At 41.5% G+C, this 26,603-nt stretch overlaps 1 protein-coding gene across 1 annotated transcript; it reads right to left on the minus strand.

The window, feature by feature from the left end:
- Positions 1-4,837: 4,837 nt before the first annotated feature.
- On the minus strand, positions 4,838-22,021 carry TDRD1 (tudor domain containing 1). The gene is given in 22 exon segments (XM_042779524.1): positions 4,838-5,863; positions 6,451-6,497; positions 6,663-6,884; positions 7,198-7,365; positions 7,603-7,713; positions 7,926-8,042; positions 8,555-8,800; positions 9,708-9,878; positions 10,021-10,131; positions 11,032-11,154; positions 12,001-12,249; positions 12,515-12,685; positions 13,195-13,302; positions 13,789-13,965; positions 14,290-14,370; positions 16,262-16,310; positions 17,883-17,922; positions 18,232-18,337; positions 18,733-18,880; positions 20,824-20,911; positions 21,779-21,954; positions 21,956-22,021. Coding segments are annotated over 22 exon segments (2,868 nt in total). The 3' UTR covers positions 4,838-5,770.
- Positions 22,022-26,603: the final 4,582 nt, after the last annotated feature.

The following is a 26,603-nucleotide window of genomic DNA, read 5'->3' on the forward strand; positions in this document are numbered from 1 at the left end:
CTTGCAGTCAGGGGCTCTGGGATTTCACACTGTTTTCATACAAAACATTTACAGCTCAGGATGTATCTACGACTTGTTTTTATCTTGGGTTTAAATCAACTAATCTGCAGGATGAATTCTTTGCCTTTTAGCCCAGCCAGATTCTCAGCAACAGGAATTGAGAGAAAACTTCATCACCACCTGCTGCTCATCAGCATTAGCTCAGGATTAGCAGCAGCAACCTGAGCAGTTTTGGTGGGGGGGTGAGGTAGTGATTGAGGGACATTTTCATTTTATCTTCTCAGCTATTAAGATAGGGAATTTTAATAATGTCTACCTCAATAACTAATCAAAAATATTTTTTTAAACCACATTAAGTCAAAACTCCTATTTTTGTACCCTGATTCTCACTTGGACACTTGAACATGATGGTGACTTACTCGAAGCTAAGTAAGAGTTTAACCATGTGTACTGTGCTTGGAGGAGTGAGACCAGAGATGGTAAAGAGAGGTAAAGGGGAGAAAAGCTCCTCTTGACAAGTACCTTCCCAACATGTCTCTCAACACTGCAAAATGCCACTCATTTAAATAGGGGAGAAAGCAGAAAGATTACACTGCATGTTTGTTAAAACAAATTGTCAACCAGCCAGGCAGCCTCCTGTCACTGCTGAGGAGTGGCCCCAGCTTGCTGAGGGGAGCTCACTGCTACGTGCTCGTCTGATGCTCAGATGCAGGGAGGAGAGAGGAGACCAACCATCCTGACTCCTTTTCCAGTCTCTCTCAGCTTGTTTTCCATAAGTAAATGTTACTTTTTTCTTCTTGCCAAGGTTTGGAGGCAACTTCTCTTAGGAGCCCCCCACATCCCCTCTGCCCAGCCACAGGCATTGCTTGGGGCAGCTCACAGTGGATCTGAAACTGGAGGAGGACAACGGGAAAATGTTCAACTTCCTAAAACAAACATCACAGATTTCAGTCTAAAAGTTTTGACAATGTTTTTCTCCAAGGGATAAACAGGATCAAATTTCCAGAAGATGCTCTGAAAAACCAGTTTATTTATTCTCCCCCACCCAGCTCTGCAACGAGGGAGTTTTGAGAGGCTCTTTTCCCCTGAATAAAGGCTCCTGTACATAGAGACCTTGATATTGCAGCACTGCTCACCTCACGTGGGGTACTGTCAAAATCAACATGCTGCAGATCAGATCCTGTACAGAATGAAAGACACTTTTCTGAGCAGAGAGCTTTTGCTAAACTTGTTGTATAGTTTGTTCTGACAGAAGTGCTGATACTACTATTTGCCTGTGGCTAGAGTAGCAGGAGTGTCTCCATGAATGTGTCACTTTTTAAAGCTTTTGGCACCTGCAAACCCACCCAGTGGAGCTGGAGCCTGCCTCAGCATCACCAGCCTGTGACGCTTGCAGCAGTGAGCAGCCAGTGTGGATGCTGGGAAGAAATGTTTTATGGAGTGGCTGAGAAAAGGGGAACAGTGATCTGCAGAAATACATAGCATAAGAAAATAAACAAGCAAACAACATAATTATATTAAGGTTATAAAAGTATACATGTAACTTTGTCACACACCTTACTGAGAACTCATTCAAGGCTATGGGTTCTGGAGCAATTACTGTAATTGGTTTTGTCACTCCCTCACCTGAGCTGTGCAAATCTGGGCAGGGAATCTCCAGCTGGGTGTCTGGCCTGACCTGCTCTGCTTTCACCAGCCAGAAACATCCACACCTCAGGTGGGTCAGCTACTGATCTACCTATGACAGGAGCAGGTGTGAATGGTTCCCAAAGAATGGAGTGGGAGAGCTGTCAGCTTCAGCAGTTCCCTACAGCAGAGGTTGAAGGGAGAGAGCAAAAATCCTTTTTTAACATCTCTGGCATTCAATGTAGCAGTCACAATATGATACGTGCTGAGATCATCTCATACCTACCCCCTATTGCAAAACTAACCCCAATGCTCACCTTATCTTCCTGCTACATCTCTGTGAGCCCCAAAGAACAAGCCACAGCCTGGGAATTACCTCCATGGTGTCACTCCCACAAACTGGCACAAGCTGTTACCTGCATGCATTTTCAGGACACTGGTCTGTGGACCCTTCCTAAAGGCCCTACTTCAGAAAGTAGGGATCTTCCACATGAGTTTTTTTGTTGTTTTGCTTGGGGTTTTTTTTCTTAAGAGCTGTGATAGGGTCAAGAGAGATCTACTTTCTAAGCTATTCCATCTACTTATTCCTCTTAGAATCTTCCCAAACATCCTTGAGAGCACACACTGAAGATGACATGGTTGATACCTCAACACACAGAAGATAAGTGGGTTGAACACACACTGCCTGTCCAGCGCAGCCCTTGCTGAATAAAGTGGGAAAATCTGATTGTGTGGAGGATTTGTCTCACAATGATGCCTCATCTTCACTGTGCAAAATAAACAAAAAAGCTACTTTCACTTCTTTCATGATTTATTGGGACACATTACAGGCATCATCCCAGGCCCTTCTGTCCTTCCTTGATTATCAAGTCTTGATCACGTTGTTATTGTGTCTTGCAGAAAGATTCCTATTACAGACATGAGACACAACCTGATGGAAAGCCTGCGCTGGCAGGCTCAGCATTTCCCCTGGCTGCACCCGAAAGTGCTAGAAACAAAGTAATAAAAGCACTAGAGCACAGGCTGAATCCGATTTCCTAGCCTAGGTGGTGGTTTCTTTTTTTTTTTTTTTTTTTTTGAAATTTTACTAACGCAGCATGGCACTTTTATTGAAGGGATTCAGTGTTCCAGTAAAGCCGCAGCAAACCCCGCTGAGAGCTCGGGATTCCCTGCGGGGGGAGCAGAGGCACAGCGGCGGGGCTCCTCCAGACCCGGGACAGGATCACTGCTGCAGAACCCTTTTGGCTTTTTTGGGTGCCACTTGCCCTGTCCTCCCTGTCTCGGGATGCGCAGGGGCTCTGAGCCGGCTGCCGCTGCCCCGCCGGGACCGCCCGGTCCGCTGGGAACCAGCGCCAGCCCTGCCGGGAAGGCTGTCCCGGGCTCCATCCATTTCTCGGGAAGGATGCCCTGGGCTCCATCCCCTCCCCGGGAAGGCTCTCCCGGGCTCCATCCCCTCCCCGCCTTGGGGAAGCAGCGGCCCCGAGCAGCCGGAGGAGGAGCCGGGCGGGGGCTGCCCTCGAATCCCGCTCACACCCGGCTCCGCTGAGCGAGGGAACCCCCAGCACCTCTGAGCCTTACACAGCTCCTACCCTCCCAGCTGGAGGTTTAAGATGTTCTCAGTTAAAAAGGGTGGGAAAAAGCTCTGAGAGTCGCACTTTTTCTCGGCAGACTGCAGGGTCCCGGTGCACCTACGGGGGTTATGAGCAGCCTTCTCCCCAGCTGGATTTACACCGTGTTCAGCTGTGACAGCCTCTCCTCCACATCCACCACAGCCTGCACCTTAACTACGAACTGCGGGGTGGAGGAACAACCGCAGCAACACCCACATTGCCGTAGGTTACATTTAGGAGGAACGTTGGTGTATCCACTCTTCCAACAGATTCCGTACAGCCCAAAATGTCAGCAGCACCGAGCAGTACAGCCACAGCTCACTCTGCCCACAGCAGCCCCAAAGCAGCTTCATGTAGGATTCAATTTTTTAATTTTTTTTGAGAATATTTTCCTAATGCTTGTTTTTTCCATGGGTAACTGTTCTTGACCTGTGAGTAGAAGTACCATATTCATACCTACTACACCTGGAGGAAGGATGTAAGGGGCCTGTTTTAAAAATTGTTTTGATATTAGGCTATTATTATTATTCTGTGCCAGTACTAGCAGTTGTACAGAACTGGGCTCTTTTAGTCAAAGAAGAGCTTGCACACCTCTTCCCATCCAAAACCAAAACACAGATCAATAATTTTTGAATTGTACAGGCAATACACACCCTTGTGTCAACCTCACAGTATGCAGAGTTGGGAATGGAACACATCAAGTGCTAAATAACAAATAATTTCAGTCAAACCCAGTAAACAAAGTATACTCGTGTTACTCATGCTTCATAAATTTAAATTATCTTGTAAGGATAAAAAAAGCCTTGTGTTTTGCAGAACTAGGTAATTTTTCATTAATTTCATACAATTTCCCTTTCAAAAGTGCTGTTCTAGACTAGTTCACTTGTTTTTCTTGTTCAGAAGGGAACAAGGATTTTATTTGTAAGAGTATGCATTTTACTGTCCAAGTCTAGATAAATCACAGGTGACAGTTCATCATTTCAAGAACAGATTAAAACTAGCAGAGAAAAAACAATGCAAGAGGAACCCAAGGCTACATGAGGAACTCCACTGGGTTTCTACACTTTTTCCTTGATTTGCTCCTACATCAATGCTCCCAAGAGCTCATCTGAAAAGAAGGTGTGAACAAAGTCTCTGAACCACACAAAGTCTCTTACTTTTCCAATTACTGCAACGTGCCTTTGTGAAACACCAACCACTGCTTTCCAGTTTTGGTTTTTTTACCCACGTGGAACAAGCAAAGATTCACTTTTCCTTTGTCCTGCTTATGAAATGCTTTTGGCTACTGCAGTAACTGCATTTCAGATGAGGAGTTTAAGTACTCGGAGAGGGAGGATGCGGACAAGTGAACAAGGTGTGGCAGTACTAAAACATCAGTGAGGGACCAATGCTTGGTGCAAATCACTCTGGTCCCAGAGAGTCAAAGGACACTTGAAAATCTTGGTTCAGAACCAGGGGCATGAACAGAACTCCAGAAATCCAAGTGCAAGCATTCATCCAATTATTAGTTACTGCAAGAAAGGGATGCAACAAAAACTAAGAGGTAGGAAAAAGAAAGCTGAGGTAATTTGAGTGTAATAAAACATTAAGCCAAAGGAAAATATTTTGCAACAATTTTAATCTCAAGATTCTTCCAATCTGCAAAAGCCCAAACTTGAAGTATGTGTTTTAAGTGGACAAAAAGGCTGACTCTGCAGTTTCAATGAGCAAATGTCTACAGTGTTCCACAAACAATAATGTGACATTCCTGAATTAGTCAGAAATGAAAACTAGGTATTCAACTGAAGAAATACTGAAAATCTCTTAATAATTTGATTCAGTATTTTTATCACAGCACAGAAAGGGTCTTTTTTATTATGATGTGAAAACCTGATGGGGTAGAAATCCTGATAATGTAGCTACACACAAAACAGCTTCAATACAATTCACTTCAAAATAACATACACATATGCATATTATACAGCATAAGTGTAAAGAAAGAACTGTGCACACTGAAGTGTTTACTGATTTTAGAGAGAACTACCTGTATGCAGTCCAAGACAACATTCAACCTTTAATGATACTGAAATCAAGTTAATGAAGAACAAATCTTGGTCTAACTTCAGACCAGAATTTAGGTGGAAAGATGAGTTATCAAAAAAAGATACAGTTTTTCAAGTAACATAAATGATACCAAAATTAAGTGACCCTTACAATTAAAATAATTTCAAATCAGAGTCTGCAGAACAGACTCTCAATGTAATGGTCATTCCATGAACTTCTGTGCATTCAACAAGAAAATACAAGCAAAAAGTTTAGTAGCACATGGTGCCATAAAACAAGAACAGAACAGAAATTTTAGCTCGAAGCTTTGCAATCCTCTAAGTTACATACTTGTGTCACAGTAACAATCCAAGCACACAGATGAATGCAGGTACTTAAACAGCACAGTTTCTACAAAGTGACTCATTTTTTAACCTGATGCTCTTGATCTTCTAAAAAAGGAACTGCAGCAACTTGGTGGACATGCAAAAGAAATGGTGCATGTCAGAGACTTAGTGCTTCAACAGATTTTTCATATCAGTGAATCCATCTGGATTCCCAAAGTGGTTTAAAAGGAAGAGTAGGACTTGCTTATGCTTTTCAAGCTGTGGAATAAGCAGAAAGAGTTAGAAGTATAATTCTGGCTTTTTTAAATTGCTGATTTCACACCAGGGTAGATGCTAATATGACAAACTAAGTATCACACTAATGCAATAAATATATTTAGTTCCTTTCTGCTGTAAAATCTTCTGGAGGGGGGAAAAAGCCAACAGAATTGTAGCTGACTTCCCCTCTTCAATGTATGTGTCCCTTCCCTCTTTTTTTTTTCCTGAAGCAGCTTCCTCAAACCAAATTGATTAAATACTCAAATTAAGACTGAGATTAGCATTTTAAATTAGGCAACAGAGAAAAGTACCACTCCTGAGACTTCAAACTCTAAAAAAATTAAGTAAGAGCTGTCTGTTGGGCAAAGTTTAGACTAATGAAGTCTGTGTGCTCTAAACAACATCCTCCCTCAGCTTCAGGATGCTCTAATTACCATATATAAAAAAACCTGAGAAAAACTGTCAGGATACATTTAGCAAAACTTCCATGTTTCAGTATTCCCCCTACTCCCATTTGCTTCCTACACAGGGTTTCTTTTGAATTCTGGAAACATAAAAAAGAAAGTATTGCTTAGAGTGAATCTTACTTGCACTTTTAATTCTGTGCAGCAGCAGTTGGTCTCACCTCCATTACCTACAAAAACCAAAGTGAATGAGCAAAATACACACATACATTCCTTCCCTAATTTAAGAGGTGGCACTGTCCAGGATTTTTAGAAGGAAAAGTCATTTAACCACCCCCTGTGCTTATAAGTTCCTCAGAATAAGCAAACTGAAGTAATCAAGCCAAAGAATGTACCTTGATGTTTACTATGGGAGTTTTCAGCACTGCAGGATGTGACCAAACCCTCCTTTAGCAGTTTGTCAGCAATATTCACATAACCATTGTCCAAGTGTTTCTCCACTGTTACTAAATTAACATTCCCATTAATCCCTTTCACTGTAATTGTGACATGTTGCTTCAGTAACAGTTTTTTCAACTTGTCAAGTACTAATGGAGACCACTCAGCTTTCTCTATTCCTGCAAAAAAATGAAAATCAAGTTTGTTATATAAATAATTCCTTTAAGCTATAACTTGAATCTTACATACATGTTTTGAAAATGGAAAATTTTCCTAATGTAAGTAGTTTTAATTCTAGAGGTAAGGAACTAAAACCATGTTTTCTAAACCAGCTTTTACTATGTTTACCAATATATTATTTCAGAAGATCATCATGTTGTTTATCAGTATTAAGGAAGTATCAGAAGAGGTACGAATGTATAAAGTTCAAGAAAACCAGTCAGGGGTTTTTGGGGTGGGGTTTTTTTGCTTATTTTGGGGAGGTTCTTTTACCTGCAAGTGAACATGTAATTGTCTGAAAAGGCAGCTTTAAATAGGAATCGGTGATCGGCAGCACCTTTGAAAGGGGTAAAGTTTCTGTGCTGCCATAGTCTCCATACAGGACTTTCACTGCAGACTGGGAAGCTTCCAGAACAATAGCTCTGTACCAATTGCCATTACCTGAAAAGATTGGGACAAGAACAGTCACATGTGAAGAATCATCTCATAAACACAGTTTATCCTTAGAACAAGGAATTTTTAAATACTGTGGTGGATATATAAAAGGCCAATTGACAAGAAGCACAATTAAGAGATCCATAAGCACTTTCAAGTTGGTGTTTTTCCTCTGTCTAAAGCAAAACTGAAAGCTGTGTTTTACACTGGCCAAGGAAATGGAAGGACAAACGATTGTCTCACCTGAAAACTGAGCACAACAGGCTTCACCCAGTTTTGGTTGGAAGGGCTGTTTGTTACAAGATCTACAATAGTCTTCCAGTGAAATCAGCTCCTGAAGGAGCTTCTTTTGACCTGCAGAAAAACCCCACATTCACTAATCACATCTGGGTACAATGAAGAACATACTTAAGTCCCCCTGCTCCCACCTTTGATATTTTTTGTATTTTCCTACTGTCCAAGGCACATTTTTACACTGTTCAGTTCACTACACACATTCCTTTTATTAACTAGCTTGCACCAGTGACTTGTTCCTGGTGTAAGGAACAAGGAACACTTTTTCTTACCTTTATTTGGAACTGGTACAGCATAGAACAAGTCTGGGCTTACAACTTCTGTTACCCAGACAGACATGGTTTCATCTACAGCCAACTCAATTGACTTCCAGTGCCCAAGGGAGGTTGCTAATGGAAATTGTAAGAAAACACAGTGTTATCACTGTCCTCCAAGCATACATATATTTTAAGGAACATGTATTTTATTTGATATTTATAGTAACTTTTTAAATTTCAGACACAACTATGTGTCTTCCCTTTAGGAAGACAAATCTAAACCAAGATAAATGATGCTTACTTGGCTGTTCATAAACTGTTGGCATATAAAAGTAGCTAAAGTAGAAACACCTCAGAAAAAATAAGATCTTGAAAAGCAAACATGGGAAAAGATTCAGTCATAGAAAACTTCCAATTCTCTGATTCCCAGAGAGTCAAACAGCACTTATTTAAGACAAACAGCAAATTTTATTTTTCCCTTTTTGTCTGTAATGCCACCTGCAGGGCAGCTGATGTTCACTGTAAAAACTGACAATATAACCAAAACTATGCATTGATATTATAGCTAAACAAGAAAATAACAGTTAAAAGCTGAAATACTGAAAATTCTTGTTAAATCTGAAAGTTAACATTCCTTTAATTACCTTTTTGGTCAACAGACTTGTTTGGGAAGTTATTTTCATCTGGTAGAACTTCCTTTACAACCAGTTTTTCTGAAGTTAGTATCTCATTGATCATTTTTGGACAATCTGTGGAATTGTCAGTAAGCACTACACCTGCCCCATCTTCAGAAAGGGAAGTTACTGTGGCTTGAAGTTCTAAGCCTGAAGTGCACATATGAAATCTTCTTGTAGCTTCTGGATTCCATTTGCTATCTCCAGGCTTTATACCTAGGAAGCAAGATAACTGTTAAAATATCTCCATTCATTGGCTTTCCTCAACATTGTAATTTCCTTTAAAAAATAATTTTAAAAAATTTCTTTAGAGCATACCCTGAAATATCAAGGCTACTTTTACTATCCTAAGGCAACATATTGTTCTTCATCCTGTTAACTGCTGTCCCTCTTCCTCTGCTTTTCTAAATGCCCACATTTCCTCAGGACTCCCTAGTTTCATCTTCTGTATTTTATGATTCAACCAAGTAAATCCTTTGCCTTAGCACCAACAACAGTATTAAGACTGTTTTTGATACCAGTATGATCATGCCTTTGAAGGAGCAGAAAAAAGCTAAGTGTTATAAGGGTGGGTGGGTGTGGGAACAGCAAAAGACACTTGAACTAAATGAGGTCTTGAGCTTTCTCCTGTTTCCACATTTCTCATTTTTAAAACAAGCATACTACATCAGAAACAAAGAAAAATTCTGCAGAATTTTGAATGGTTTTGAATGGTGTGGAAAAGGAATTTGCAGAACATTGAGAAACAGCAGTACAGTGCCAAACTCTTCAGGAGTCAAATGAAAGAGAAGTGAAAGGCCAACTTGCTTCACTGAAACAGATTAGCTCCTTTGCCTGCAAAAAATTTTAAAAATAAAGTTATACACACTTACTCCTAGCAAGGCAACAACCAAAAACCAGTAACCACTACAGATGAAGCAGAACTAAGCAAGCTCCCTTTGACCAGTAAAGCAGCAAGCAAAGTCCATGCGGATCACTGCAGAGAACTGGCAGGAGCTCAGAGAAGAGAAAGCAAACAAACCAACCCAGAAGAACTGAGTTCTGCACAGCATTCCCTTCTTCCCCCTAAGCAGCAAGTCTCTAAATGCAAGAGCTCTTGTAAGAGAACATTCATAAGAGTCACCTGAGAGCCAGCATTTAATTGCTTGAAATGGAAGTTTTAGGAATGAGGATGAGATCTGTCGGATGTTATTCAGTGGAACTTCCTCAGTATTTCCATAGTCCACAAAGCTCACTCGAACACTCCCAGGTGAAGTGATACTTTGCACCACAGCACGGTACCAGTTACCATCCTCTAATATTAAAGAAGATAAAAAAAAAATTAATAGCTACTTCACACATTTGCTAAGTCTACTAGCTTTCATTTGCTAGTAAATAAATATAATTCTTTGCTGTCCTCTGCTAATTTTTCAAAACAAAATATTTTAGTTACTTGCCAGAGTAAAAAGCACAGCAAGGGTCTCCATTCTCAGGCTCAAAAACATCTGGTGGTGTTTTCTGACAGTATTCTGACAATGATTTGTTAAGTGAGTTTAGAGCGAGCAACTCTGAAAATTAGAAAGGAAAAAACCAAAGGTGAGATCAATGAAATGAGCTGACTTGAACTTTATCATCAATGCTGTTCACTCTACAGTTTACTTGTAAACCTCCAAATCCTTGACTATGTAAGTCAAGGAACAAATATCCTTCACTTGTTAAGAGCTTCCCCATATTTTTTGTTTGAATGCCTTTAGCTCCCTCTTCAGCCACTGAATTTTGTCACATTCTTTTCCTAGCATTTAAAAATCGAGTGGCTATCAGAAGTCTTTATACAAACTTCTGGTAGAGGAACAAGATTACTTTTAAACTAATCCAATAGGAAGTCACATCTCAATGGCTGCATTTTCTCATTTTTTGTGTTACAATTATTCTATCTCTAAGTTTTTATAAATTACAAAAGCACACTGGAAGAGAGCTCCAGTAAATATTGTCTTGGCACAGGGAACATGTCTCTTATTTGCTTTTATTAACAGAATCACTAAATCATGAAGGGTGGAAAAGACCTTCAAGATCATTTAGTCCAATCATCAAACCAGCACCACCATAATCACCCCTAAGTACCATATCCAGATGCCTCTTGCATGCTTCCAGAGACAATGATTCTACCACCTTCCTGGACAACTTATTCCAATGCCTGGCCACTCTTCCAGTAGAAAAAAAAATTAAGAAGTCCTTTGGCTAGATTATGGTAAGTCTTTCACTTTCCTCTACTGCTTATCTTCAACATTTTCAGATTTCAATACCATGATCCAATTTCTTTGTCACTCCACTTGTACTCTTGGATAAAAACCTCAGAGATAAGCCTTTGTGCTGTAGCTTACTTGACATAGTAGCTCATTAGAACTATAATAAATGACAAATCAGAAAGCAAAGAAACTATCAGAAGGAATAAAGCTGAAAAAACTTACCATGGCTGTTTGAAATCTGACAGTAGAATTCTCCAGGATTGTACACTGTACATACTATGACATTGAGTGTTTGGTTAAGAGTTAATTCAATCCACTTGCACATTCTTTTGTTCCTTGTGTCCTCTAGAGAGGACAGAGAAAAGCACAGAATGAAAAGAAATTAAATTAATTTTTACAAGAAAAAAATCCCATCCCAAATGCTCATTCACATCCTCGAATTTGTTGTTATAAACTGTCCAACAGACTAAATACCAGTGAGAGCTTCTTTGCAGAGTAAAACCACGAGAAATATGCCAGTTGTTTAATGTATTTCTTCACTGAAATTATTTGAACATAGACTTAACAAAAAAAGGCTTCAGTACCAATGGATCAGAAGATAATACATATGTTTGCCAGGCATAGGATGGGAAAAAAGGAACTTAGCACGCTTCTTATGAAAAAAACCAGGAATCTTCCAAGATTTCAAAGAAATTCAATGTAACTTCTGCAAAAATCTCTCAGATGGAAGCTTTGGTCACTAAATTCAAACAAGGCAATTTGAAGCTTTATAAGCTACTACAGTCAATTTTTCAAGGACTAAGTATGTGGGTTTACATGTAAAATACAGGACAATGAAGATGAAAATAGAGGAAATATTACTTGCACTTAACGGATAAGGGCGTAAGAACAAGCAGGTAATAACTAGTCATAGCCTACTTCAACTGGAAATTGGAAAACTTCTCACCAGAGTAAGTACCAACTCCCAAAAGCAGGCAATTACAACTTTGCTAAGCATGCACACCTGGACACACACCTGAAGACACACAATTTCCTTATGGCTAAGTTGCCATGGCTAAACTTTGGACTTGTGAAGGCTAGACTTGATGGGCCAGACTGAAAAGCTTTTACCAGGTAAGAGCTTGCACTCTCTGTACCCACCCTAGGAGGAGGTTAAATAATGCCAGTGCAGCAAAATGTGTTCATACTCACCTTTGGCTTGCTCAGCATCACTCCCTGTGGCTGCTGGTAAGGCCAGGCTCAGCTGCTCAGCTGCACAGCCTTCCTTGATGAGAAGGCTCGATATATTTACTGCTGGAGTAGCTGATGCATCTGTAAGCTCCACCACAGATGTAGAAATCTCTTTATCCACTACTTTTACTGTCAACACTTTGTCTTTCACCAGTTTTTTCATGTAAGAAATGCCTTCTGAGGTCCATGTTCCTAATGGTGGCTTTACACCTAGAAAGTCACATAGTATGGAAAGGTTCTGAGGTCAGTCCAACTCTCACCAATGTGTGGACAGGTACAACAACTGCAAATACATTCTGAAATATTTTTCACGTTTTGTAGATACGTCATGACAGTCAAGAATTCTGGAAATAATGCCAACCATTACCTCCATCCTTCCCAAGTTTCAATGTGAGATACTACAGCTATGATGGCTATCTAACACCACTTGTTTTCCCCCTATCTAGTTTAAAACTGCTTATCATTTACTTCATACCTGCCAGGCTGCATCTTATGGCTTGAGCTGGCAAATCCATCAAGCTTGGAATTATAGGACGAAGTCTGGTCAGTGGAAGAGAGTCAGAATTACCATAATCCACATAGTCCACCAAAACAGTGTCTTCAGAGGCATAAGCTGTAACAGCAGCACGGTACCAAAGGTTGTCCTCTAGAAAGGAAGATACAGATAAAATGTCAAAGAACAGAATGATTTTTTTTTTTTGCCAGACCAATATAAAAATACATCCATTTCTATACAGCTCAGGACTACCAAGTGTTGGCTAAGTAGCATTTTGAGAAGCAGTCTATCAGAGCAGCATCATTACATATAATTCCATTTCTCCTGTGCTTCTGCTGGGGACTGAAATTTTAAAGATATACTTATTTCCAACCCTGGGGAAATAGTACTAGCAACATAAAACCCCCACATTTCCCATGATCTCTTAAAAAGCTATTCTAAACAATCTGAATCCAGAGTTAAGAGTTTGCTCAATAAAGGGACATTTTAAATGGGTATTTTACAGGTATCATTTTTTAAATCACTACCAAGCATTATCCACAGCTAAAAACCAGAGACAAATAAACTCTATATGAAATATTTCTAAACATAATTATGAAATGTATCTTTTTGGTAATAAATTTAAGTGACATAACTTAGCATTTTCACTCCATTCTTACCTGTGAACTGGGCACAGCACACATTGCCAGCAGCAGGACGGAACAATGGACTACTGGGAAATTTGCCACAGTATTCATTAAGAGATGCTTCAAGTTCAGCAAGTTGACCTGATGTTAAAATACATAGATTTTGGAACACAGCCTGTCTTGCAATTATTACAAAATAATTAAGCTCAAAGCCTTGAAGAATATCTTGTAGTCTAGTAGAGATTATTTCAAATGTTTAACATTGATCAGACTACAGCTCTTCTATCATTAACATCCAAGAGAGTCCTCACATGTGTCTGAGGAATCACAGCAGAGAAAAACAGTGCTGGATTTTTACAGCACAGGGACAAAGCTGAAGCCAGCACAAACTGAAAGCAAGCTAGTGGAGGCATGCCAAGAGGAAACCAAGGAAGACAGCTCCTCCAACAACAGGCAGATAATGAGGTCATCTTGTCTTCCCAAAGGACACTTTCTTACTGACTACCCAGAATTAAAAGGCTGCACATGATCATAGAAGAAAAATTCACCTTCCTCCAGCCACTCCCTACCAAAAGAGAAAAATGCCATACTAGGCTTTCTAGATCCCATTTCCAACCCATCACTTACAGGCACTTTGCATCTGCTGACAAAAAAAGGTGTCTGGATTTTGAATGTGGGAAACCACACCAGAAAATTCATCTCCAATATTTAAAGAGACAAACTTGGCAACTGAATTAGCACAGTGAGGAGAGTCTTCAATCTCAGGTATTTTCTTTTCACTTCCCTTTGAATGGTCTCCTGATTCTGCACATAAAAAAAGAAATAAGGCTGCCAATCAAAAGCCAGCTCACTTTGAAAATATAAATATACTGAAATAGTTTATTCTTTTTATTGATGCTTTGGACTTTGAAGGCTCCTGTCATATTATGAAATTAGTTTTCAGATAGTAATGACTACACAAATATTTCATACTATTAAAATGTGTATCAGCTGATGTCAGTAGTGACCTGAAGGAAGCTCCATTAGCCAACATTTTTAAGTTTGAGGTGATGCTAGTGAGCAGCTAGAATATCATGCAGCACAGGAGGACCTAAAATTCCCCAAGTTTAGTTTGATTTGCTTGCTTACCTCTTGGAGAGTATCCTTTGGTATCACTTCCCGAAGTTAAATGAGACTTCATTTCTAAGGGAACTTTATTTAGACAGTCTTCTAAAACATAGATGCAAGAATAAATGATTTATCATACAAAATAGCCATCAGCTAGTTTCACTTCATCCTCTGAGCCAGATCTATATCCCTATCACAAGGTGAGCATGTTCTACTTACTTGTTCAGCACTTAATGTTTAAAATGCAAAGCAAAGGTAATTTCAGAGTAGCAGTTGAGCTAATAGCTAATTTCACGATTATAAGCCGCACTTCCGGGTGTCAGCAACTTTTCATTCTTTCTCCATACATGAGCCGCACCTGATTATAAGCCGCACATTACAATACAGGGTGTCATAAAAGGTATCTGTTCTATCACCATCTGTTGAGGGTGGGGGCAGTGATCCTTATCTCCAAGGGAGATATTCTGCTAATGGGCCATCCATTGAAACCAGGCAGGGCATTGTTCTTTATCTTTTCACAACCCATCCTTCCTCCAGCCAGTCATTTTCTGCTCATGGCCATTGAGTCCCACTGTGGGACTGATAAAATTACTGCATCCCATTGGAAGTTGCTCCAGCCAGGGGGAAGAGCCCAACATTTCTTACCAAGATAAAAACAGAGGTTTTGGGACACTAAGGGAGCCCCTTTCTCCACTGGACTCCAGAGGAAAACCGGATTTCTCCACATCCCCACTGGAGCTCCGGAGGGAAACTGCACCTTGTACAGGAGCACTGCTCCAGCTGAGCCACATCTGTCACTGCAGGAGGATGCAGCCACCATGGAATGGGACTGCTGCCAACACCCTGCCTGATGGGTGTCAGGTTGTACTCTGACTGTGTCAGGATTTGGAGTTTGTTTCTTTGCAGTACTGTATTTCTATTTTAATTTCCCTGGTAAAGAACTGTTATTCCTAATTCCCATATCTTTGCCTGAAAGCCCCTTGATTTCAAAATTATAATAATTTGGAGGGAGGGCGATTACATTCTCCATTTCAAAGAGAAGCTCCTGCCTTTCTCAGCAAACACCTGTCCTCCAAACTAAAACAGCAACTTTTCATTCTTTGTCCATATATAAGCCACACCTGATTATAAGCCGCACTTCGGGTTTGGACCAAAATTTTAGTCAAAATGGTGCGGCTTATAATCGTGAAATTACTGTAAATGGAGATAAACTTCCTGCATATGAGCAAGTTTAGCAAGCTAAGAGGACCTGCAACCACATTTCTGAATGTTTTTGTGGCCTGCAGATCAATGAAATGAATATGGTCTTGGTACTACATTGTTCCTGCTCTGCAGCCAGAGGAAAACCTAAACAATAGTGTCTTCCACATGACAAAAGGTACACCTTGCATGTATTGATCTGCTTTGACAATAAAACCCAGCTCAACTGAAAATTGGAATTCTGACTCCTCAAAGGTCTGGTGCTTGGCTTGTCTCTCAGTGAAGTTTGCTAAATTAGAAATAGAAATATGCTTATAGAGTTCTCCAACTGGATATAGCAATACCCAATGATTGTTCTTTCTTCTGGATACTTAGTGAGCATGTATGAAATATAACAAAAGCTGGTAAAATCCTATGTGGAACTAGAAACTGCCACTGTGATTTTAAAAGAGTTAAAAATGCATGAAAAAGAAACAAAACGGCACCGAATTTTTGTGCATTGATTAAAACAGAAAAATAAACAAGATAATCCAGAACACACTGAAGTTAATATAGTTCTACTGGAAAAGTAACCTTACAAAAACTTAAGGTTATTAAGCATAGCAAGGTATTTCAGACATTGACATTTTATGGAAGGGTGAAATAAAGTACAATAAAAAAAAAAAAAGGGAGAGGTTGGGAGCAAAGAAGGCAAAGGAAAAAATGCTCATCTTTTACATGGGTTGGGGAGGGGTGTGAACATAAAAGTCTTAATTGTGGTGGGTTTTTTTTACCCACACAACCAAGCACTTACCAGAACCTGGAAGAACAACATCTACAGCAAAACTCAACCTCACTTGCTCCTGTAATATATCAACACCAATTAGTGAATAGTGCTTTCCCATGAGCTGAGGAAAAAAAAGCTGCCAATGCCTTCATTGCATCCTTTTCCTTTTGGATCATAATGGGCATAGGAACACTTAATGGACTGGAAATAATTATAATTAGAATGAGAGGGGATAGAAAATTATTTCCCCCTATTTAAGTACAAAATAATTAAGGCCTTCAGAAATATTGTCTTGCATATTAAAGATGCTGTTGGGGTTGAAGTGCTATCAATTCAACTAACTTCTGCACTCTCTTTTAAAGAATTGGGAAATTAAGGTAAAAATAAAGATTCCCCAGAAGCTGAATTACCCTATTTAAAACAGCCACAAGTTATGTTTAATATGGAGCTGTACAGCTGTAGCTCCTTGCAGTAACAAAGTTTGAGAAACACTGCAGAGATATACTGAGATCAATGAAAAACAAGTGCTGAAGACTCACACATTCACCTCCTCACACCTGGACAACAGGACAGGACAACTCAGCTGAAACACACTTCCGATGCTCTCATAAATAACAAGAATCAAATTCCACCTGCTTCCTTGTAACCTTAACAGCCCAGAGTGGATTACAGCTACTGCTTTATTTGCTGGCATCCATTTTAAAAGAGTCTAATAGTTTATTTTAACCCACCTTAGTATCATTCAACATGCAATCTAAGCTCTCTTACTTCTGCAGAACTTATGAGAGCTACAGAAGATGATGAAGATTAAAAAACCCTTCTGTTCTTTGAAAATAAAATGATTGCAAATCTTTTATTCATATTGTTTTATTCATATACCATTTGGTGTATCAGTTGATTAGTTTCATAAGAACCCAGTCACAAGTACACACACACTACTAACAGAAGTCTCATTACATGAAGCCTCATTTCTAAATTCCTTCAAAAAGTTAAACAGATGAATAAGCTACTCCAAAGTAGTACATGACAGAGGAGTTCTACAGAGCAAACACGAGGCTAGCTGGAGATATGCAAACTTATTCACCTTCATAAATGTGATCCCAAGAAACAACAAAGACAGAAAAATCAACTCCTGCAGAAGAGTTCATAGGAAGACTGGAAGAAATGTCTGGCTCAAAGTAAGATCAAGAGAAGCTTCAACACATTACAAAGAACTGTGTCATCTTTAGTTCCCTCTACAGCAAAGAAACAACAGCTTATCTGCAGCTGTTACTATATAATACTACATTAAATGTCCTTCTCTAATAAATTTCCAAGGCTCTGAAAGTCAGCTCATGATTTTTTCACAGAAACAAGACACCAGAAGTTTTCTGAATTGGACATCCTACATCTGTTTTCTTCCCACAGTATTTCTCTAGCAACATCACACTTGATTTTTTTTCAAAAAAAAAGCAGGTTTGTCTGATAGTGCTTCTAAGAGCTCAAGAAGTAACAATTTTCTGAATGCTTCTCCCAGTAACTTTTCATTTGAAGCACTGATCTTTCTAAAAGGAGCAACTTGTTCCTTTCCTGTTCAGGTTAAATGAAGCACACTGCCACTCACTCACAGCAGAGCCATTCAAGACATAGTCAAAATTGTATTCCATACCTTAAGATAAACTCCTGTGTTGGTGTTGCTATTACTTAAACTGTAATCAAAGAAAAACATGTCAGTTTGAAGAACCAAAGACTGACAAGCACAATTAATAATACAACCTACTTGCAAATAGATAAAAGGCTGTGTGCACAGCATGTGATTTTTGCCAACCCTTATTCTTCATCCACTAAAATGCAGAATTACAAATATGGTAACATGTAATAACGACAGGTGTAAGGTAATGCTAGCCTAAGGATAAGCAACATATCCTACTGTCATAGTGCCTTCCCATGGTAATTTATGTTGTAGTGGGAGTTGTCTTTCTGTGAAGATTATTTAGCAGAACTTTCAACAAACTTACTTCTGTTTAAGGGGCTCACAAACTACTCTGTGTGCTGGCCAATCTTTTTTCTGACAATCTGCAGAGCAGTAATATGTTTGCAGACACTGTGAACATCTGAGCTTTCCTAAAACAAGCGAAAAAAAAAAAAAAAGACGAGAAGTTTGAGCAAAACACGCATTGGAAGGAACAACTGTTTAAGTAACTGCTTTACAAAGCAGCCCCCTGCAATTCTAAGCACATAAAAATAGGTATTTGTATTCATATACAGCTATCAGACCTTGCTGCCCAAATGTCCCAAATTCCTTCTACATTTAAGGGAAAAAAACCCCACCACTTTTGATAAAGAAAAGCTCTCTTCTGCTTGTCAGTTCTGTTACTCCAACTATGTTCTGAATAGTCTATACTCGTGTCTGAGAGTTAAAAACTCACATCCATTTAAAGACGTTTCTGAACAAACCTGATCTGGTTTCACTGACAAATGTACTGTATGTCACAGACCACAGGGCAGCAGGCACTTACCAAACAGACCACAACGATGGCAAGTGCCCCCTTTAGGGGGTGGTACTAACAAACTCAAGACACTCTTATCATAGCAAATAGAAAAAGCACTCTTAGAGGAATATTGAGATTTCTTTGGTTTCCCATTAATCCAATTAGAAGGTGACACCTGTGGAAGAAAAACCTGAAGTCATTCTTACTGAAAAAAAGCTGCCCATTAGGGTAGAAATATTCTAATACACAAAAATATGACAACAAAAGGAGACAAAACTTCTAAGCTCTAGAAAGAGAAACACATGCTGATAATTCCTGCTATCTAGAAATACTTGGGGCAACTATAAAGCAAAATAACTCACAGTATTTTCTTTATCAGCTGCAGCTATGCAGTTCTCTCTACCAGTTTTGTCTTCCATAGAACTTCCTAGAAGCAGAAGTATTTGCAAAGGGATCTGATTAACAACACTAACAAATGCCTATGTTATGGAATATTTGCAGGAAGAAACAAGCTCTTGGCTACTCCTACTATTCTGCCAGCCCATTTGAGCAAATGGAGATGCTTGGAACATGACACTCAGGAAGTCACTTGTTTTCATTCTGATACCACATTTATTCAATAATGCAACCAGTGTAATTATTAAAACAACAGTTTCACCTTCCATGCTTATCACTCAATACTGAGAAACAAAACACTCTGAAACAAGAGATTCTCACTTTCCAGTTAAGTGCCTTATAAACCTTGTGATCTTTCCTGTGACTTTATCAAACAACTCTCAGAAGACATTCACCTAAGCCTGCATATCAATATACTAGGAACTCTGTTCTTATAAGTGGGCAACTCATCCACTTACAAATAATTGTTTTCTGTTCTAGGCTACATATGCCATTCAAATCTTAGTGTGGCAGGCCTGTCCAGGGTCTCCACTGAGACAACACAAAGCTAACATGGCGTTTTCTCCTATCTGGAAGCAAGTTAGTCATGTGAACTCTGCCTGAACTAAAATTCTTGTCTAACACGAAATCAAATTTCATTAACTCTCCAGACCCAAGATGTTTGTACACAAAGCTAGTTCACATCTCCCAAAATGAAGCCTTTCCCTCTCCCCAGCTGGGAGTAAGAGAACATGGATGACAGTGCCGAGGTACTTAAGAGGCAAGAAACATTGCTGAAGGAACTCCCAACTCCCACATATTGGTCCAAAATCCCTAACACTTCAGTTATCCTGGTGGAATTTTTTAGTTTCTGAGGCATTTCAGCAGGCACAAGTTTGGATAAGTAGTTGTATTTATAAGCCATACTCATACTGATGATGTGTATCAATCATAAAGCATACATACAATCACAGAAGAATAAAGTCAAGACATCTCTGTCAAGCTTAGGACAAAGTCTCTCTTATTCCACTTGTGCTGCTCTTAAAACTTTCTGTACTGTTTCTACATTTGTCAAAAATACCCTGTACTGTTTGCTTACAAAATACTAGATTTTGTAAAACATTTCAGAAACTCAGCCTCAAAACTAAAAGCTTTTCAACAGTAAGTTGGTACCTGTGACCCTGTTGCTTAAATCTGCATCTGCAGCTTCATTATGCTGAAGATTAAGTGGTTCTGCCATCATGTAAAGGCTGCCATTAGAGTATGACCAAAGGTGGCTGTGGGCCAGGTAACTGCAAAAGCATGGATTTAAAGATTAATTCAGGCAGGCACACAAATTAAAGTATTTTTGGGTCATATTCTGAAGATAAATTTAAGCATTCATTTTGGAAGGCTAATTCTCCACCATCTGTTTCACTTGTTTGCACAGCAAAGCACTTTCTACATTAAAGAGCTGAACAATGAACACTGCAGTTAAATGATGAAAATTTCTTTAGGACAGGAACACACCGACAAATAGGAGTGGCCATCAACACCGCTGTGTCCCTGGAGGAGACCTCGCTGTACTTTTGTTAGAGAAGTCTGGGAGTCTGAGGGGAATCACTGCCCGAACAGTGGCTGCCTGAAGGGAAACAATGCTCTGGGCTCTGCTGAAATGCATTTTCAGCACCTGCTTTCCAAATGCTAAGATGCAATGTAATTATTTTAAATGAAAAGTACAGGAGAAAACAAACTAAAATGAACCTGCGAATAAGGCAGAGTAGTCTTCGAAGTGACACTGCAACCCAACTCCACCAGAAACGCGCTTTCGACAACCGCAATTAAACAGGTGCTATTAAAATTAAGTCCTTTTAAGTAACTCCGAATAAAAACAGACAGCCCCGTCTCACGGCCTCCAGCCAAGCTCGCAGCCAGCCCCGTCACCTCCAGCCCTCTCTCCCCTCAGCAAAGCGCTCACCCCGGGCCGCCCCCGGCTCCTTTCCCGGGGTCAGCGAAGCTCCCGCCCCTGTGCCTTTTCCCCCCTCACAGCCCCGGGCCGCCCCTGTGCCTTTTCCCCCCTCACAGCCCCGGGCCGCGCCTGTGCCTTTTTCCCCCTCACAGCCCCGCTCACCCCAGGCCGCCCTTGCCCATTTTCCCCCTCACACCCCCGCTCATCCCAGGCCGCCCTTGCCCATTTTTCCCCTCACAGCCCCGCTCACCCCAGGCCGCCCTTGCCCCTTTTTTTTTCTCTCACAGCCCCGCTCACCCCAGGCCGCCCTTGCCCCTTTTCCCGCTCACAGCCCCGCTCACCCCAGGCCGGCCCTGCCCCTCTCTCCCCTCACAGCCCCGCTCATCCCAGGCCGCCCCTGCCCCTTTTTCCCCCTCCCAGCCCCGCTCACCCCAGGCCGCCCCTGCCCCTCTCTCCCCTCACAGCCCCGCTCATCCCAGGCCGCCCTTGCCCCTTTTCCCGCTCACAGCCCCGCTCACCCCAGGCCGGCCCTGCCCCTCTCTCCCCTCACAGCCCCGCTCATCCCAGGCCGCCCCTGCCCCTTTTTCCCCCTCCCAGCCCCGCTCACCCCAGGCCGCCCCTGCCCCTCTCTCCCCTCACAGCCCCGCTCATCCCAGGCCGCCCCTGCCCCTTTTTCCCCCTCCCAGCCCCGCTCACCCCAGGCCGCCCCTGCCCCTCTCTCCCCTCACAGCCCCGCTCATCCCAGGCCGCCCTTGCCCCTCTCTCCCCTCACAGCCCCGCTCACCCCGGGCCGCCTCCCCGCCGTCGGCGCTGCCCCACGCGGGAAGCAGGGCCGGCCGCTCACTCGAGGACCGTCGGGAGGAAAGGAAGCAGCGACCCCCAGAGGCCAGGGATGTCCCCAGAGGGTCCCGCCGGCCCGTGCCGCTTATTCCGCCCGCCCAGGCGGGAGCCGACCCTCAGGGGCGGAGCGGGGCATGTGCTGCCTGCGGCCATCGCGGCTCGGGAGGCGCGGCCCGAGCGGCCTTCCCCTAGTCCAAATTAGTCTAAGCTCCGTTCAACCTGGCCTTGGACACTTTCCAGGGTTGGGGCATCCACAACTTCTCTAGCAGCCTGTGTCGGGGCCTCACTATCCTCACATCAAAGGATTTTTTCCCGGTATCCAATCTAAACTCGTCCTCTGTCGGTTTGAAGCCATTTCCGCCGTGTCCGATCACTACACGCTCTTGTAAAGAGTCCTTCTTCAGGTCTCTTGTACCTTTAGGTACTGAAAGGTGCTCTCAAGTCTCCCCGGAGAATTCTCCAGGATGAACAGCCCCAGCTCCCAGCCTGACCGCATAGCAGAAGTTCTCCAGGCCTCTGAGAATCTTCATGGCCATAATTACCCATGGTTGAACGAGTAACCCAAATTTACTTCATACCAATTCAGAAAATGGCCGTAAGAGAAGCTGGAATTTTATACACAACATTGATGCATTTGTATTTTAAAGTATTTGAATTTTGCCCTATCTCCATGTTTCTATTTTCATGGGAAAATAAGCTTCATCCTCAAGACTGCTGCAGTTTTATGCTACTACTCAGACATGATCTCCGGTGTTCTCAGTGCTATGCAATTAAGCTTTCACCAAAAATAAATTAATCTGATCTATTTTAGTGCCTACGTTGTTGTACTTATTATTAAAGTGTATAAAATCAGTGATGGATTTTATTGTTACATGTTCCATACAGCAGGGAATAATTATCTCTGTTCACAGAGCAGTAGCTGAAGCACGGTTATTTTGCCTTAAGTCATTTGGCATCTGGCTGTGACAGCACTTCAGTCTAAATCATCTGTGTTTAAGTCTAGGATCCTGTCTGCCAAAGTAAGCATTCTCTAAAGAAAAGTGAACAACACATCTGAGGGCTGCTGTGTTTTCTCACAGTGGTTTAGATACCACCTGCTAAAGTCAGAGGAAAAATTCTTCCTGGATCATGTGTACCTCCAGCCCCTAGCTCCAGCCTGAGCAGAAATGGAATGGATCAGAGGCTGCTCTTACAAGAAGAAGGAAAATTGGGTGGAATTTGGTGGGATTTCAAGGAATCCAAATTGCTCAGCATTGCATATCAGAGTAGGCACACTTGTATGTGGGAGATTGTGGTGAGACAATGATCCTGATCATACAGCCTTCATCATCTCCCTGCCCCTTGTTCCTCTGTCCCTGAGATTAGCCCAGTAATCCTCATGCCTAGGAAGAACTAATACCAGTAAGGTACTAAGAAATATTTCTCTGTCATTCAAACCTCTCTCAAAACTATTAGGCTTTCCTTGTAGCTTAAAACATCTGGACAAGATGACCCAGCACTTTGTCCAGCTGAATCTTAAAATTGTCCAGTGTTGGGGAATCCACCACTACCTTGGGGAGATTATTCCAATGGCTGATTTTTCTTATTGTGAACATTTTATTCCTGTGTCTAATTGGAATCTCCACAGAAGTGATTTGTATGCATTACCCTTTGTCTTTTCCATGGGAGAACATGTTAAAAAAAAGGAATTTCCATCTTCTTTGTAGCCACCCTTTAAATACTGGAATGTGAAGATAAAGCCTCCCCTGAGCCTTCTCTTCTGACAGCAGAGCAAGCCCATTTCTCTCAGCTGCTCTTTCTATGTCAAGCTTCTCAAACCTTGATGTTCTTTGTGGCTCTTCTCTGGTCCCTCTCCAGCCTGTCTGCCTCTCTGTTGTGTAGCAGGGACCAAAAGTGAACACAGCATTTCAGGTGCAGCCTGGCAAGCACTGAGTGGGGCAAATTCTTCTTTATCTGTGCTGGTGATGCCCTTGTTGATGCAGCCCAGCATCCTGTTGGCTTTCTTTGCTGCAGCAGCATCTGCTCCCTCACATGAGCTGTTTGTCCACCAACTGCTTGTTACACAGAGCTGCTTCTCAGATGGGCAGGTACCAGCCTGTGCTGCGCTTCTGGATTACATTTTTCTAGGTGCAAGACATTACACTTGACCCTGTTGAACTTGAACTTAAAAAGGTTCTTGTTAGCTCACTCTTCCAGCCTATCCAGGTGTCCCTGGAGGGTAACTGAGTGTCAGAGGTAACTGAAGAGATTGTTCTTAGCATGGAGGCTGATCAGGAACAACATCCCAGGGGCTGCACCAGGCTGCAGTGACTTGCCTGCAGTTGTTAGCAAGAGCTTTGTGCTTACCTTTGTGTAGGTTCTGTAAAAACTGTACCAATGTGTCACTACCTCTAGGATCTAAATGCCTGGGAACCAGCTGAGGCACCACTGTGTTACATGCTGATAAAGGACAGTCCAAGCAACATATAATGAAAATAATTTTTTCCAATTGTAACTTACTCAAAGCACTTGAGTGATTGTAGTCATACTTGGGATTCACCAGATGTGATGGTGGTGGCAAGCAGCTTCAGCAGAGGTGCTGTCCTTACCAGACACGTGGAGGGAAGATGGGGATTTGTGAATGGCGCTTCCTGAAGACCCCTGGCAAACTGTGCTTGCCCAGAATAAAGTAGTTACACAATGAAAGGGATTCCCAATGAAGAAAATAATAACTCTGTTTGTAATTTTGCCACACTGTGAAATGCAGGAATCAATTCAGCCCACAGTAATTACATTACAACAGACCAGCCCTCTGACAAATACAGGAGATGGGATTTGGGCAAGCTGGACGCTGCTGCCAGCTCCTCCTCAGCAGTGCCAGACGTGGCTCTTTGACACCAATGGTCTCAGAGGAGTGTGGAGTATCACTCAGCACATCTGTTTGAGCCACCTCATTGTTTCTCCCTTAAAGAGGAGTTGCTAACACTTCTTAGCTGAAGGCAAAAACATAGGTTTGTAAGCCCTTTCATTGGGAAAGCTATAGAAATACTCTGGATAACTAACAAATGCCATCTGGAAACTGAGCAATTAGTTGAACACTTCCTTTCCTTTTTCTTATATAACAAAGCATGAGCCAAAAGCCAGAACTACAACCTTTTGAATATGTGGGCCAAATTCTGCTTCTGCCTCTGCAATGCAGAGCTTGTCTGCAGCAGACAAGTCTGTTGTGTAGGACTGTCTGTCTTTCAGATGGTAAGTTCTCTCACTCAGGAATTGTTTTCCTCAGCATCTGTACATGCCAAATAAGAGCTATGGCTGGCTAATCAAGAGGTACAGTAATTCATTCTGATTTAACAGGCATGCAAGTGGTTTGGGGAAGGACTCTCTGTGACCTGTCATTGTCATTCCCTAAGTATCTGTGGCTGCCTCCTGGGGATAAGATACTTTTCAGATGAAAATTTGGCTTAAGTGCAGGTATTATAGCAGTCAGAACTGTCAGCGTCAGCTGTGGGACTAGAGCTGTGGGGAGTCCAGCTGAGTACAAAAAGATCCTTTTCTTCTGCCTTTAAGGAAGAACTTCACCAACCGGCTCTATTTTTTTAACCTGATTTTAATCCTTCTCTAAAAAAAATGTCCAGAATAAAAGGCAAAAATCAGATGAAATTCTGCCAGGTCTGTTGCAACACACTAAACCACGTACAGGTAATATCACTGGGACTGCAGACAAAGTGTACAGAAAGGTAAAAGCATAAATCTTAAAAAGATTGGGGCCAGAGTATACTAATGTCTCTGCAGTTGTCTTTAAAGAGCTAGAAGACCAAGTAAGAAAAGAAGCATTTGGGCACTGAAGTGACTGTGTTACAGAGCAGCTGTGGGAACTGCAGAACAGCAGCAGTAGTAGCAAAGAACCTTTCTGAAAGCAAAGCTTAGACTTGTGCTGCATGACAATTAACGACTGAGTGTTGCATGGCACTGCTTTCTGAAAAGAAACAATTTTTACTTATCTCTGTTCCACACCTTATTTTTAATGTATTTTTAGCAGGATGGAATGCACAGCATAATTTGAATAAAGCAAGGGCTGGACACTTACCTTTAAAGTGTTATTTGGAGGTTAAAGTTGAGGGCACTGGTGTTCTCTGCAACCTACTTCTATTTGTGCTTTCAACTGATGTTTTTAAAGACATATGCCTTCATATTACTGACTCCTTTGCTGCTTTAGAGGTGATGGCTAGGACATTGTTTAGTTACCTGAAGCAGCATCATCTTTCCCAAAATAATGGACATTGAACGATTTATAGTTATGATGGCACTGAAAGGTTTAGAGATTGTTTTTATCTAAGATCCCATTGTTGTTTTTAAGGACTAGTTAAAACATTTTGTCCTGGTTTTGGCTGGGATAGAGTTAATTTTCTTCCCAGTAGCTGGTACAGAGCTGTGCTTTGGATTTAGGATGGGAACAATGTTGATAACACACTAATGCTTTTAGTTATTTCTAAATAATGTTTACACTATTGTCAAGGACTTTTCAGCTTCTCATACCCTGCCAAGAAGCTGGGTGGGAGGGGAAACACAGCTGGGACAGCTGATCCCAGCTGGCCAAAGATTTTTCCATGCCAAATGGCATCATCCTCAGTACATAAACTGAGGAAAAGCTGACTAGGGGCTGCAGTTTGGGAACTGTCTGGGCATCAGTCAGTAAGTGGTGAAAACTGCATTGTGCATCACTGGGTTTGTATATAGTATAATGATTATTATT

Source organism: Catharus ustulatus, chromosome 8 (assembly GCF_009819885.2).
Source record: "Catharus ustulatus isolate bCatUst1 chromosome 8, bCatUst1.pri.v2, whole genome shotgun sequence".
Taxonomy (NCBI): Eukaryota; Metazoa; Chordata; class Aves; order Passeriformes; family Turdidae; genus Catharus; species Catharus ustulatus.